Source organism: Xenia sp. Carnegie-2017, unplaced genomic scaffold (assembly GCF_021976095.1).
Source record: "Xenia sp. Carnegie-2017 unplaced genomic scaffold, XeniaSp_v1 HiC_scaffold_6, whole genome shotgun sequence".
Lineage (NCBI taxonomy): Eukaryota > Metazoa > Cnidaria > Anthozoa > Malacalcyonacea > Xeniidae > Xenia > Xenia sp. Carnegie-2017.
In genome coordinates this window covers 4,977,116-4,989,182 of record NW_025813526.1, presented here as the reverse complement: position 1 = coordinate 4,989,182, position 12,067 = coordinate 4,977,116, and the positions used below count along the sequence as shown (strand labels likewise).

At 36.1% G+C, this 12,067-nt stretch overlaps 1 protein-coding gene and 1 long non-coding RNA gene across 2 annotated transcripts; both read left to right on the top strand.

The window, feature by feature from the left end:
- The first annotated feature begins 7,239 nt into the window (after positions 1 to 7,239).
- On the top strand, positions 7,240 to 7,933 carry LOC124457479. The gene is made up of 2 exons (XM_047007718.1): positions 7,240 to 7,580; positions 7,694 to 7,933. Exons 1-2 carry the CDS (start codon positions 7,330 to 7,332, stop codon positions 7,758 to 7,760), a joined length of 318 nt encoding a protein of 105 aa, XP_046863674.1. The 5' UTR covers positions 7,240 to 7,329; the 3' UTR covers positions 7,761 to 7,933.
- A 921-nt stretch (positions 7,934 to 8,854) lies between these two features.
- Positions 8,855 to 9,233, top strand: LOC124457480. Its single transcript, XR_006952621.1, has 2 exons — positions 8,855 to 8,917; positions 9,053 to 9,233. It is a non-coding gene; the product is annotated as an uncharacterized LOC124457480 (long non-coding RNA).
- The last annotated feature ends 2,834 nt before the right edge of the window (positions 9,234 to 12,067 follow it).

Below are 12,067 nucleotides of genomic sequence, written 5' to 3'. Positions count from 1 at the left end.
AAATGAAAATGAAATGGAACATCATCGAGTGGATGGTGCAGTAGCAAGGTCTACAAGTCAGCCTATACAAAGGCCAACTACTTCAAGGAAGAGACAGGCTGAAGAAGAATTTAATTTGATTAAAAGTTTGTCAAATTCAATAGCCGAGAAAAGAAAACGCAGAAAAGAAAATAATGGTGGCAACATGTTGGATGCTTTTGGAGTCTATGTGGCAAAGGCACTTTAGGAATTAGATCCTAGAACTTGTCACCTTGCACAAAATAAAATAAATGGAATAATTTTTCAAGCACAGGCTGGTCTATTGGCACAAACTCAAGAAATACCACCACAAATGCTTCGTGCACAATCACAAAGAAACTATTTCAATCCAAACATAAGCATTGGTATGCCGTCAAATTCAACACCACCACTGTACGATGAAAACAATGCATCATACAGAGATGATCATATGCATATGTCAGGTGCCTGGCAAAATTGATACATTCACATTTGCACACTTTTGTAGTTATGGCTTGTTTTGCATGTGTTTGGGTAAGATAAATGATGTAGAAAAGTATGTTTTATAAGTGAATACATTAAATAACCTTCAAATAGTTCTCCTTCATTACTGCATACAAGGCATTACATGTTTCCTCCACAATACCAGATATTGTTCTTTCACCTATCCGATATTAAAAAGAAAGACTTCTGAATGTTTCCCCTAAACAAAATACAGACCATTTAATATATATGGTTTCTAATACCTTTACTTTTGAAAGACCCACTGCTATTTTTAATGTCTTTTCTTACCTGTAGCCAAAAAGCGTAATGTTACCGACAATCTCTCCCTTGGCTGAAGCGATTTTCGTAGTTTTGTGTCGTTTTTCTGAATTAGTGGAGACACCATATTCAATATTTCCTCGAATGAAATCCTATCTAAACGATGATACTGTCGGAATTTCTCTGGGTCCTCACAATTCAACTCATGCACTATTGTAGCCGATGCTCCTAGTGTTTCACGGCGTGAAATCCATGATTTGGTCCATGTCTTTCTGCAAGACGCTCTCGAACGTCTTCGTCTTCGGCGCATTAACATAAGCAGCAGCAAAATTTCTTCCTCGTCTGATGAACTCGAGTCCCTGGCATCCGCCATATTGCAATGGATAAATGTAAAAAAGTTGCTGAACGCATGCGCATTTTCTTCACGTATTGAAATAATAGCTCAGCACGCGCGCACACTTGGAGCCAATGTTCACTCGTGCACCATTTTATTCAACATGTTGAATATTCGGCGCCGATGGCGCGCGAGGCGAATATTGCTCAAAACTTGACCGCACACTTGAGGAAATGGCGTGCGCCAACAGTCACGAGTAACTCTCATCTCAGCCGATGGCGCTAGTGTGCGCCAGGCTTTAAAATCACCGATGTTTTCACAAGTGGCTCCCAAAACAGATTGACTTCTTCATCAAGTGCAAATATATCAATGATGCTTCGGCCCAAAATACGGAACAGACATTAAACAACGTTGGGCTCCCTGTTATAAATTGTAGAGGTCAGGGATACGATGGAGCTAGTGCAGTGTCCAGTTTAGGAAAGGGCGTATATAGTCGTATACTTGAGAAGAATCCGAAGGCACTATATGTTCATTGTTCCAGTCATTGGCTAAACTTGTTTGTTGCCAAAGCTTGCTCACTTTTGCCAGTAAAAAACATGTTGGGTCAAGCTCAACAGATAACGTCCTTCTTCAGGAGGTCTCCATAACGTTCACGGTACCTTAGCAAAAAAATGATGGAATATGGCTTGAAATTCAAAAAGTTGAAGTCGCCATCCACAACTCCTTGGGTAGAGCGAATAATTTCTCTTGACGGTTTTCTGGATGCATATGCTGTGATTTACAAAGCATTGGATTACATGCAGTTTGGTGGTAGCAACAATGAGTTCAAAGATGCAACCAGTTCTGCTGCCACTACCACGACATCTTTTATGACACTGCTCTTCAGCTAGCTCATTAAGTAAAGCTCGTCAATCCTGAGTCCATGCCTCGGATATGCAACAGGCAAACGAACAGAGAAAACTAAAGTTACAACACCACGCGATTATTAAAGAGTCAAACTCGCTATTCCTCTTCTTGACCATGTCATTGAAGAAATTCGATCTCGTTTTCCAAAGGAAATGTGTAATCTTTACAATAACTTTTATGTTATCCCTCACCATTTCATGCATTGTGAAGGTGTTAACTGGAAGAACGAGTTCATGAAATTCCTAACTGCCTACAAAGACGATATGCCAAACTTTCGCGCTGTTCATGCAGAGCTAGAGTTGTGGGAGATGAGCTGGAAAATGGCGATGAAAACGTAGAATACGACTTCATTGCTGATGGACGAGTGGTATCAAGTGTGATTAATGGTCAAAAACTTGTGTGCTTCATTTGATATATAAAAGGTTTCTTTGCGTTTCACGACAAAAAATATGCCATGCTTCTACCTTTTCAAAATCACTCGTGGATTGGAATGATACCTTCCTGATTGTAAGTTTTGGAGAAGGTATGAAACTTGATAATTAGTGATGAAAATGTTTAAGGGTAAGTGGAATTTTAGATTTTATATCATTGAAATTTGCGAAAAGTTTACAAACTAAGTAAATTACATGTTTGTAAATATAGATCGTCCAGGTTGGTATAGTCCTGAGAAGGACTGTTTTTGTTGTTGTTGACTGACGTTTCGACAACCTTAGCGGTAGGCATCTTCAGAGTCAAATGACGATCTACATTTGCAAACATGTAACGGTATTCCCGGGTTCAAACCATTTACTTTAAACTAAGGAAAGGCAACTTTTTTAAATTCTGTTCTCAAAACACCGGAAATCGCATTTCAGAGGGTCTAACATATAAAATTTCCCGGGGGGGCATCCTCTCAGACCCCTCTTCAAAGCTGGTGCGCCTTTGGCGCTCGCAATGGTGCATCAGTCACGAAAATTGCAGGATCCGCCCCTGGATGCAAGTGTCAATTAATGGTCCAGAAATTGATGAGTGTGGATCCTTTATCGAAACTGCTGTAAAGAAATGGTTACCCAACATAAAAAATTGGTAAACGTGAAGAAGGAACTTGTCATAAGTAAAATACCTACTGATATCTCTGCAGCTTTTGTTCAAGAAAACAACATAAATTTGGTGGAGGAGCCCAAAGATACACTTGTCAGTAACATTGACAACGAACCAGTAACATGTACTTGCAGCAACGTAAATGGTGATCCAAAAAATAAAATTGACTTCGTAGTTGCTTCCCTCAATCTTCCCTAAAGAGAAAGGGATTCTTTCAGTGATAGTGAAAGTGATGGTGACAGTGATTTGGTTGAGCTGTGAGGACTTTATTCGTTGCTTCATACCCATTTTTAATAATGGGGAAAATAGAGTGTTTACATCATTCACCAAGTTGGAGGAAAATCCCATATAGTGAAAAGATTTCTTCTAGTTTCATGCTCTGTTTAGCATCGGCACTTTGATGTACTCCCCCAACATGGCCGCTTTGACGTCACATGCAAACTCTCCATTGTTGTGTTACTTATTGTTACAGTTACAACAGCTAGATGATGATCATGATAATTAATTTTTAGTCAGTTGATTTGCATCATTTACATGTTTAAACTGCATTCAGATTCTATTTATTCAAATAAATATAGGTTAGAATATTATATTAATATTTATGAAACCCCTCTCTCTCTTTAATTTAAAAGTAACAATCAAAGTACACAATGGTTAAGCATGGTTATTTGTACTCCACTGACAACTAATGACCATCATTTCATTAAATTTTTATAAGCAGGCAGTTCGTCCATGCAATTCAGTTAACATCTTTAGTGTTTGTGTAAACTAATATTTGAGTAAATTTCGAATTGAATTTGAAAATATCCATACTCACAAGTATACTCGACCATGAGTTTTTAGACTCAAGACTGTCACAGTTATGGCCGGCTACTTTTTTGTCTCAGCCTCCTACTTCAAATAATTTTGAAACCCCTCTGTCTAGAACATAATGGCCAATTTTCATCTCATATAAATTTTATATTCATTAAATGAAACCCATTCATTATTGAACATGAAGCTGCATGTTTAAATAATTATCATAATTATCAATAATTTTCTCAGACATACAAGATTGTTCCCAAGTATGATATAACCAACACATCTTATACAAAACATTAACACATGGTGGACTATTCAAATTTACATTATTGAAGGTTTACTAGTCACGTTTTTGTCCCTGTGAGCAAATATTTCTTCAATATAAGCAAGTACTATTATATCTCGATAGCTTCTTCATTTCATTTTCATTACACTTGTCTATAAATTTTTCTTATCTACAAATTCTTGTACAATAGACGAAGCAAGAAAGAAGATTAGCTTAGATTGCTTTGCTTGATAGGCCAAGAGTATAAATAAAAAAATGTACTTAATAAACTAATGCTGTCTTCTGTAATGTTGAGTTACATTCAAACAGCTGTATTTACTTTCAAAAAGTTGATAATATACATTCATATAAGCCGCATACATATATGTCTATTATAAAAGTAAATTTTTTAAGATAAACAAGATTGTTGCAAAAGCAAAACATAAGCAACATAATGTTTTTTGAAACGGTCACATACTCAGAAATAGTGGACTGTTCAATCAATTTACAACATCAAATAATAGATTATAGGATCAGTTGAAAAATAATCATGCACCAATCAAATATTCACATATCAAATAAAGTTACTATATCTCAATGAAAGCTATTATTTCTCAATGTAAGCACTTTTGGATCTTGATGGGGATGGGATGGTTTCTCATCTTATTTTCATATTACACTTGTTTATATATTTGTCTTATTAACCCATTCTTGCACAATATTTGGAGCAAGAAATAAGATAACCTATTCAAATATTTGAGCTTAGATAGATTGCCTTGATAGGCCAAGTTCATAATAAAATATATTTTATTATATATTTATATATATAATAGATAGATCAAGTCTGTCTTTTGTATTGTTGAATATACATACAAACAGCAGTATTTTTCCTTTTATATGCAAAATAACTGTAGAAATTGACAAGATGCTTTAGTGGTTACTTTGTTTACGTCTTTATCCAAAAGCATATGCGCATCTCTCCATCATGAACTGAAGTATTTTATGTCCAATAGCGCAAACATGTCCCCTCGAACCTTTACTCCATATCATAATTACATAATACAAATTTTTCATCAACGTCACTATATTCGGCTTTAATATAGACAAAAACAAACTCCAACTCGTGTTTTAGGTTGTAGGGATGCCTTGCGATTTCGTTTTGATATTGAAGGTCATTGTTGTAATATAAAAAAAAAAAATCAGCTATTTTCTCAACAAAGCACCTTTCCAGTTGATGTACTGTATTTCACATCAATCAACAGCAAATATATTCCGGAAGTCAACAAAGCATGTTTTTTAATTTTTTGGTACAATATAATGATACCTTTGGTTTGCAAGAATATTGGTGCCACTTTTATCAAAAAATATTGAGAAAGCAATTTCATCGAGTGTAAGGAAAGTATTTTTAAAGGCAGCTTTTGTTTATGCAATGTGTTGCTTCTATTTAAAGTATATATTTTTTGTCTTTACAGGTTCAAATACGTTTCAACTAGACATAGGCCACGTCCGCACGAATCTGGATACATTTGAAACCGCATACTGAACTGTAAAACCGCACTAAAGTATTTCCGTCCACACGAATTCAATTGCGACATCGATTCTGTCTATTGTAAACATAAAAAAAGCGCGTGCAAGATTACAAAGATTGTGCTATCATGTCGAAATTTGGTAGAAAAGGGGGAAAATGATGAAACAGAACTATTATTAAATGTTATTAACAATTACAAAACGTCTAAAGCAGGCGAAAACGTCGACTGGCAATCAGTGCAATCAAAATACTCTGACATATTGAATTTATTTCAAGAGCAATATCCTTGTAAAGATAAAGCTGAAGAGAATGGCAAAGATTTTCCTCACGAAACAGTAGAAATAACAAAGGCTATTGTAACGACAAAGATGAAGAATATCCGTTCAAAATACAGACAGGCGATAGACTCCGGTAAGAAAAGCGGCCATGGCAGGGTTGTTATGCTATTTTTTGAGCTGTGCGAACATATATGGGGTGGTTCACCTGCTACCAAGACAATAATAAGTGGAATGGAAAGTGTAGACTTGACAAGAGAAATACATGATTATTCTACTGAAATCAGTGAGTCACGAGAATCAGATAATGATAGCTCTCATGAAGATTCTGTTGCTCAGCCTGCTGCCAGTGTAATAGATAAAAGAAGTTTTTTGGATTCTAAACTGAAAGGCTATAAACAAGAAAAACTCAAACGGAAGCTGTCAGCTGAGTCACAACTGCTACATATTGCCCAAGATGAAATTCAAATTAAGAAAAAGTTGATTGAGAAAATTGAAACCATGGATAAGATGCATGCTATACACATGAAGAAGCTTCAAGTCAACATGCAGCAATTAACAGGATCCATTGCAGATGGATTTTCAATGTTGAGACAAATAATGAACCAGCCTAATCAGCATCAACAAATGTCACATTACATGCCACCAGCATTGAACTATTCAAATGGTTTTATAAATCCTGCTTTTCAAGTATCACAATGTAATGCTGCTTTACAAAGCCAGACAGGAAAAACAGGTGTCTCATGTACACAAGACCCGCACTTGGATGGCAGTTCATCTTCAGATATGTTTTCCTCTTGATTTAATGTTTTTGTAGAACATATAAAAATCAACACCTAAAGACCTGTTGATGTGTGTTGAAAGTATTTATGTTAAAGTTTTGTTTCATTGACTCTCATTAACCATTTAAGTAAAAACATTTTGTCTGCTTTCATTTAGTTGTTTCTTTAAAATCTAGAAAGTTCAACTACATTCTTCCTTATCAGTTTTTTTCTTTAAAATATATAACTATTATATTTGAACAAAACTACTTTATGACTCTTGTGTGAATTTACATTTCCATGCCTACACACTGTAAAAGAGTATTTTATTATCTTGTGCTTTAATATTTGAATGTTAAAGTGCTACTGAAGTGAAATTTTGGGTATCGATTTTTTTCTATAATCAAATAGTTCTATCTTTCGTGATCACTTTGGTATAATTTTTATGCATATTGAATCACGGGATCATCAATAAATTTTTGCTCAGTTGGGTTACGCGTGCGAATTTTTACTACTGAAATACTATACGGATGTGACGTAATTAAAAGGACGGAAGTCGAAGTATGAGCATTGATTTACTAGTATTTTGTTAGATTTTTAACACATATACACAATAAAATATGAGTTCTTCAAGCAGTGAAAGCGAACGCAGTTCGGATACTGAAAACTCAGATATGGCAAATGAAAATTTACTTTCGAATTCCGGCGATGAGGATACAATTGTGGCTAATTCAGTTGTAAATCCTTACGAAAATGAACCTCTTGCGAACGCAGTCGGAGAGAATTTTGTGTCGGTCGAAGAAGACGCAGATGGCTTAGAACCTCGAACATTGGAAGCGAGGTTCAAAGGAACCGTTCAGTTAGATAAGTGGTAAGTTGATAAATGTTATTAGAACTCTAGAAGAAATTAAACCATGAATTAAACATGTTATTTTGTCCTTATGTCGTGGTGCATAAATATGATAACAAATCACTTTTTTATAGGTGTGCATGTAGCTTGGGTCGTACTCAACTGCTGACAGATGCCATTGAATACCGTTGTTGTCAATAGGTTGGGCCTACTTTACATAAACTGGTATTCGATGGTAGCATTGAAAAAATTAGCTGTGTTACTCTTCACGAAGAGTACACGATTATGACACATGCTACAGTCTTGAAGAATGTTGGCTCACTTCTAAGAGACCAAGATGGAAGGTCATACAAGCGTCGTAGAATACATGAAAATGAGTTAGTACATTTTTGATTTCTAATTTTGTTTTGTAACGAATGATTAATATCTTGCCATGTATCTCTACTTTTTACCTTTATGTGGTTCATTATTGTGCTGTGATGCTTCACAATTTTGTTGTGTGAAGTCAAAATAAATAATCAAATAGAAATTACTATTTTGAATTTCTCAAAGATACTTGAGAGCAGTTGCATACCGTTGGGTCATTCGATGGCTGTGTGGATGCCTTGGTTGGGAAAATTCTAGACCATTACCTGCATGTATCTACACAGACATCCGAAAACGATTTCCATTACGAAATCCCCTAGGCCAAGAACATGCTGGCTACAAGTCAGCACAGGAAAGAAACTGATAGAAGTAGGAAACATTTTTTGTAGCATAGTATATTATTTTATAACTAACTTTAAAGTTGGCCTGCTAAGAATATTTGTCAAGTAATTCTTGTGGACAATGACTTTTTGGATGTCCTTTCATTGGCTGTCCACAATTTTTGCATAAGCGCGTTTTTTTTGATCTGAAGGACCTGTTGAAGCAGCTTGTTTTTCTTTGTCTAAACCTTTTGCTTGCAGTACATCTTGCTGTTGATCTATAAATAACAATTTAATGTGTTTACTTTTAGAATGCACTAGCCATACCTATTATACATGGTAGCATGAACAACTTACATGTGGGAAACAATGGTGTTGAAGATAGTTGTTTCCTATCCAAATGCCGTTGGATTGCCTCAGTTTTGGAAATTCGATCCGAGAACGTTTTGTTTAAGGCTTCTGGAACTTTTTCCTTATACTTCCTAAATACGTTGTCCATGGATTTGTCACAACTAAGAGCCATGACATTTTTGATTTCATTAACATAGTCTGGAGAAATGACAAGTGGTTAGATGTGTAAGTCAAGAGTACCAATGCATACATGCTAAACTTACAATATGATGGTACTGAAGAAACAGTTCTTACTACTTCATCCCCTGATTTAAATTTTGGGTGTCACAGAATAATATGGTGTTCCATTTTTTGTTTTTTTTGGCTGTCTGTGAAGGTTTTCATTGAAATGAAGTACTGCCAGTACGTGCCTAAACAGAACAAACCATTTACTATGTAATTTTTTTTCTTGACTAGGAACAAGTAAAAAAGCCTTGGCAGATAGAGAACAGTGATTACAAGTTACCTGCAATATGTACCAAGCCAAGAAAAGTGGGTCATCTTTGGATGCCAGCCATTTACTGTTGAATGAAAACCTTCGAGACAACTAGTTTGTGCTTCTGAAGATAGTTTTTTAACATCTTTGAGAACAGATTTTTTCAACAGAATGGAGGAAAGTCGCTGATATGATTTAGTTCCTTAAAAAGAATACAATCCCATCTGAAAAGTGCTAAATAACATTTTAGCCATTTTAACAATCTCAATTCTGTCTTGCTGCCTAAATGTGTGCATGCTCATACCAACTTGAAGCCATAGACGTTCATCTAGCTCTCCATGAGCACACTTAGGAAACAACTCATCTGGATTGTTTTCATGCTTCTTTGTAATGTGCCTAGCAATGGATTTCCATTTTTCCACAATCATATCTCCATATCCCATCTTAGTAGACATAGCCGACCAATATAAGTGGTTGCGGATACCTTTAATCCAAAACACCAGCAACTCACAGCCTTTTTCTTTACTAGCCTTTAATATTGTTTTGGAAAGTCCTTGGCAAACATGCCACAAATCATTGAAGTGCTGGGTTTCCTTCTCAGATGTTTGAATCCACTTTGCAATCCCTTTGTGACGATCGCTAATAAATATTGGAATTTGTAGTCCACTATCTTGAAGAAACTTCTGAACCGCTGAAGGATCACCAATTTCAGATCGTACCTCCTGGACATCGCCGATATTAAAAAATTCATTTGGCTCATTACTGGATTGAGAACTGTCACTTTCAGTATCGGAATCATCACTTTCCTAAAACGTAGAATAGGTAACAGTGCGTAAATTTCCAATGGTCTTTGACAAACGTTGTATAAAATGTATTTACACCAACGGGTCAAGTTCTGACTATTTCGTAAAGAACCTGTTATTTCAAAAAAAAAATAAATAAATTTTATACAAAGCACCTTATTCTCAATACATTTATTTACCACCTATTTCAAGAAGTAAATACGTACCATGATTAAACTGTCGCTCAGCCTTTTTTTTGATTTTTTTAACCAACTGAGTTTCTTTTGTAGTTTTGTAACTTTTTTGGCAAGTATGCCGCATCTACTGCACATTTCAACTTGCTCTTGTTTTGGCAGCGGTTCTGGTGAATCCTCTCTAACTGGTTCACTATCAACTCTTTCTGTCGTGTTACACTCGTCACAATTCCCTTCATCATCAGTATGTTTAACAGCGGGTTCAACATCTTTTACATTTCGTGTTACTTCACGCAACACCTGTTGAAGATAATAAGACACATTTACATGCATTTCCAGGTTGTGCATACAAACTTGTGTAATTTAACTTGTATAATTTTGTACTTAGTACTCTGCGGTCGCGATTGCCCTTATCACCTTGGATTGAAATGCCTTTTACAGAGTCTATGGTTGGAACAGCATCAGAGCGCAATTGTCGTCTCATTTTTAGCGATTTTGCAACTGTTGCATTCACGGTGAATGCAGAATCTGCGAAATGCATTGAACATAGCACAGAGTACTGCTGAGGAACGAATTTTGGCCTATGTCTCCTAACAAATTTTGTCCATTTACTCAGCCTCTCCTTGTCATTCATGGGGAAACGATGTACTGAGACACCCTCTGTGTGTTGACTGTTTGTACAACTTTTTCCGTTGGGCCAACCAGTATGGGGCGTCGAAGCGGACAAAACTGCTATATTGCAAATGTTAATGCTAACTGAAAATATTCATGCTAAGTTCAAATAAATTCATGCTAAGTTCAAAAATTCATGCTAAATTCAAAAATTCATGCTAAGTTCAAAAATTCATGCTAATTAAAATTCATAGTCTACCCGCAACACACCTGAAAATCGTGGGGTGAAACTCAAACATTGCATAATCTAAGGAGGAAATATGGCAGAAAGGAATAACTTCTCGAGTTTTTTAGATATTTTGAAGGGTATTCTTTCTCAAATACAAAATGTGTATGAGGAAGGGCCACTTACTGACAACCGCTCTGCTTCCTTTGATGCTCTTGAAAACTTGTCAGTGAAAATGGACGAAGCATGTGATACTCTGGTAGTTTTACTCAATGGTTTGAATCCAACACATTTTCTATGGGAGCTAATTTTTCAACTTCTTCAAACTTTTTTTGCGTTAAAACAGTATATTGACGAAGAAAATAACCAACTTCAAAATGCCAAATCGTTTGTACAGCCTTCAAGTGTCCTAGTTTCCTCTACGACGTGTGGTGAAGGTCGGCCCCGCTATGATATTAATGAAGAACAGGTGCTGTTCTTAAGGTCGAAGCATTTTACCTGGACAAAAATTGCTCAGATTCTTCGTGTTTCTGATCGTACCTTACGAAGAAAAAGACAGAATTTCACTGTGTTAGAACAGAACTTCTCCAATATATCTGACGCTGATCTTTGTAAAATTGTAGAGAGCATACGCCTCCTCACACCTAACATAGGACAAACTCGTTTACTTGGGGCCCTTAGATGTAGAGGGTTGAGAATTCAAAGGTGGAGTGCGGAATTGTCTAAGAAAATTAGATCCGATTGGTACAGCACTACGTGGCCATGTAGCCATCTATAGAAGAAAATACAGCGTGCCATATCCCAACTATTTGTGGCATCTGGATGGCAATCACAAACTCATTCGTTGGAGAATGGTTGTAAATGCATGTATAGATGGTTTCAGCAGGCTAATTATATATCTATCTTGTCAAAACAATAATTTAGCTTCAACGGTCTATTCTTTATTTCAACGTGGGTATCCGCACATGGTTTGCCAAAAAAATAAGAACTGACCATGGCATGGAGAATGTACATGTAGCCAGGTACATGCTTCAACACAGAGGAACAAATCGTGGCAGTGTACTCACAGGAAGATCTGTTCATAATGTAAGAGTGGAGCGTCTCCACCGGGATGTGTGCACAAATGCTCATGCATACAGCTGAAACATGAAAAATCTCCAAATGAATTTTATTTAGCTTTTT

What these genes read in the sequence shown, in the direction of transcription:
- LOC124457479 (XM_047007718.1), top strand. Translation starts at nt 7,330, where the DNA reads ATGAGTTCTTCAAGCAGTGAAAGCGAACGCAGTTCGGATACTGAAAAC. An exon ending in ACCGTTCAGTTAGATAAGTG is followed by an intron (nt 7,581 to 7,693) that starts GTAAGTTGATAA and finishes ACTTTTTTATAG; the next exon opens with GTGTGCATGTAGCTTGGGTC.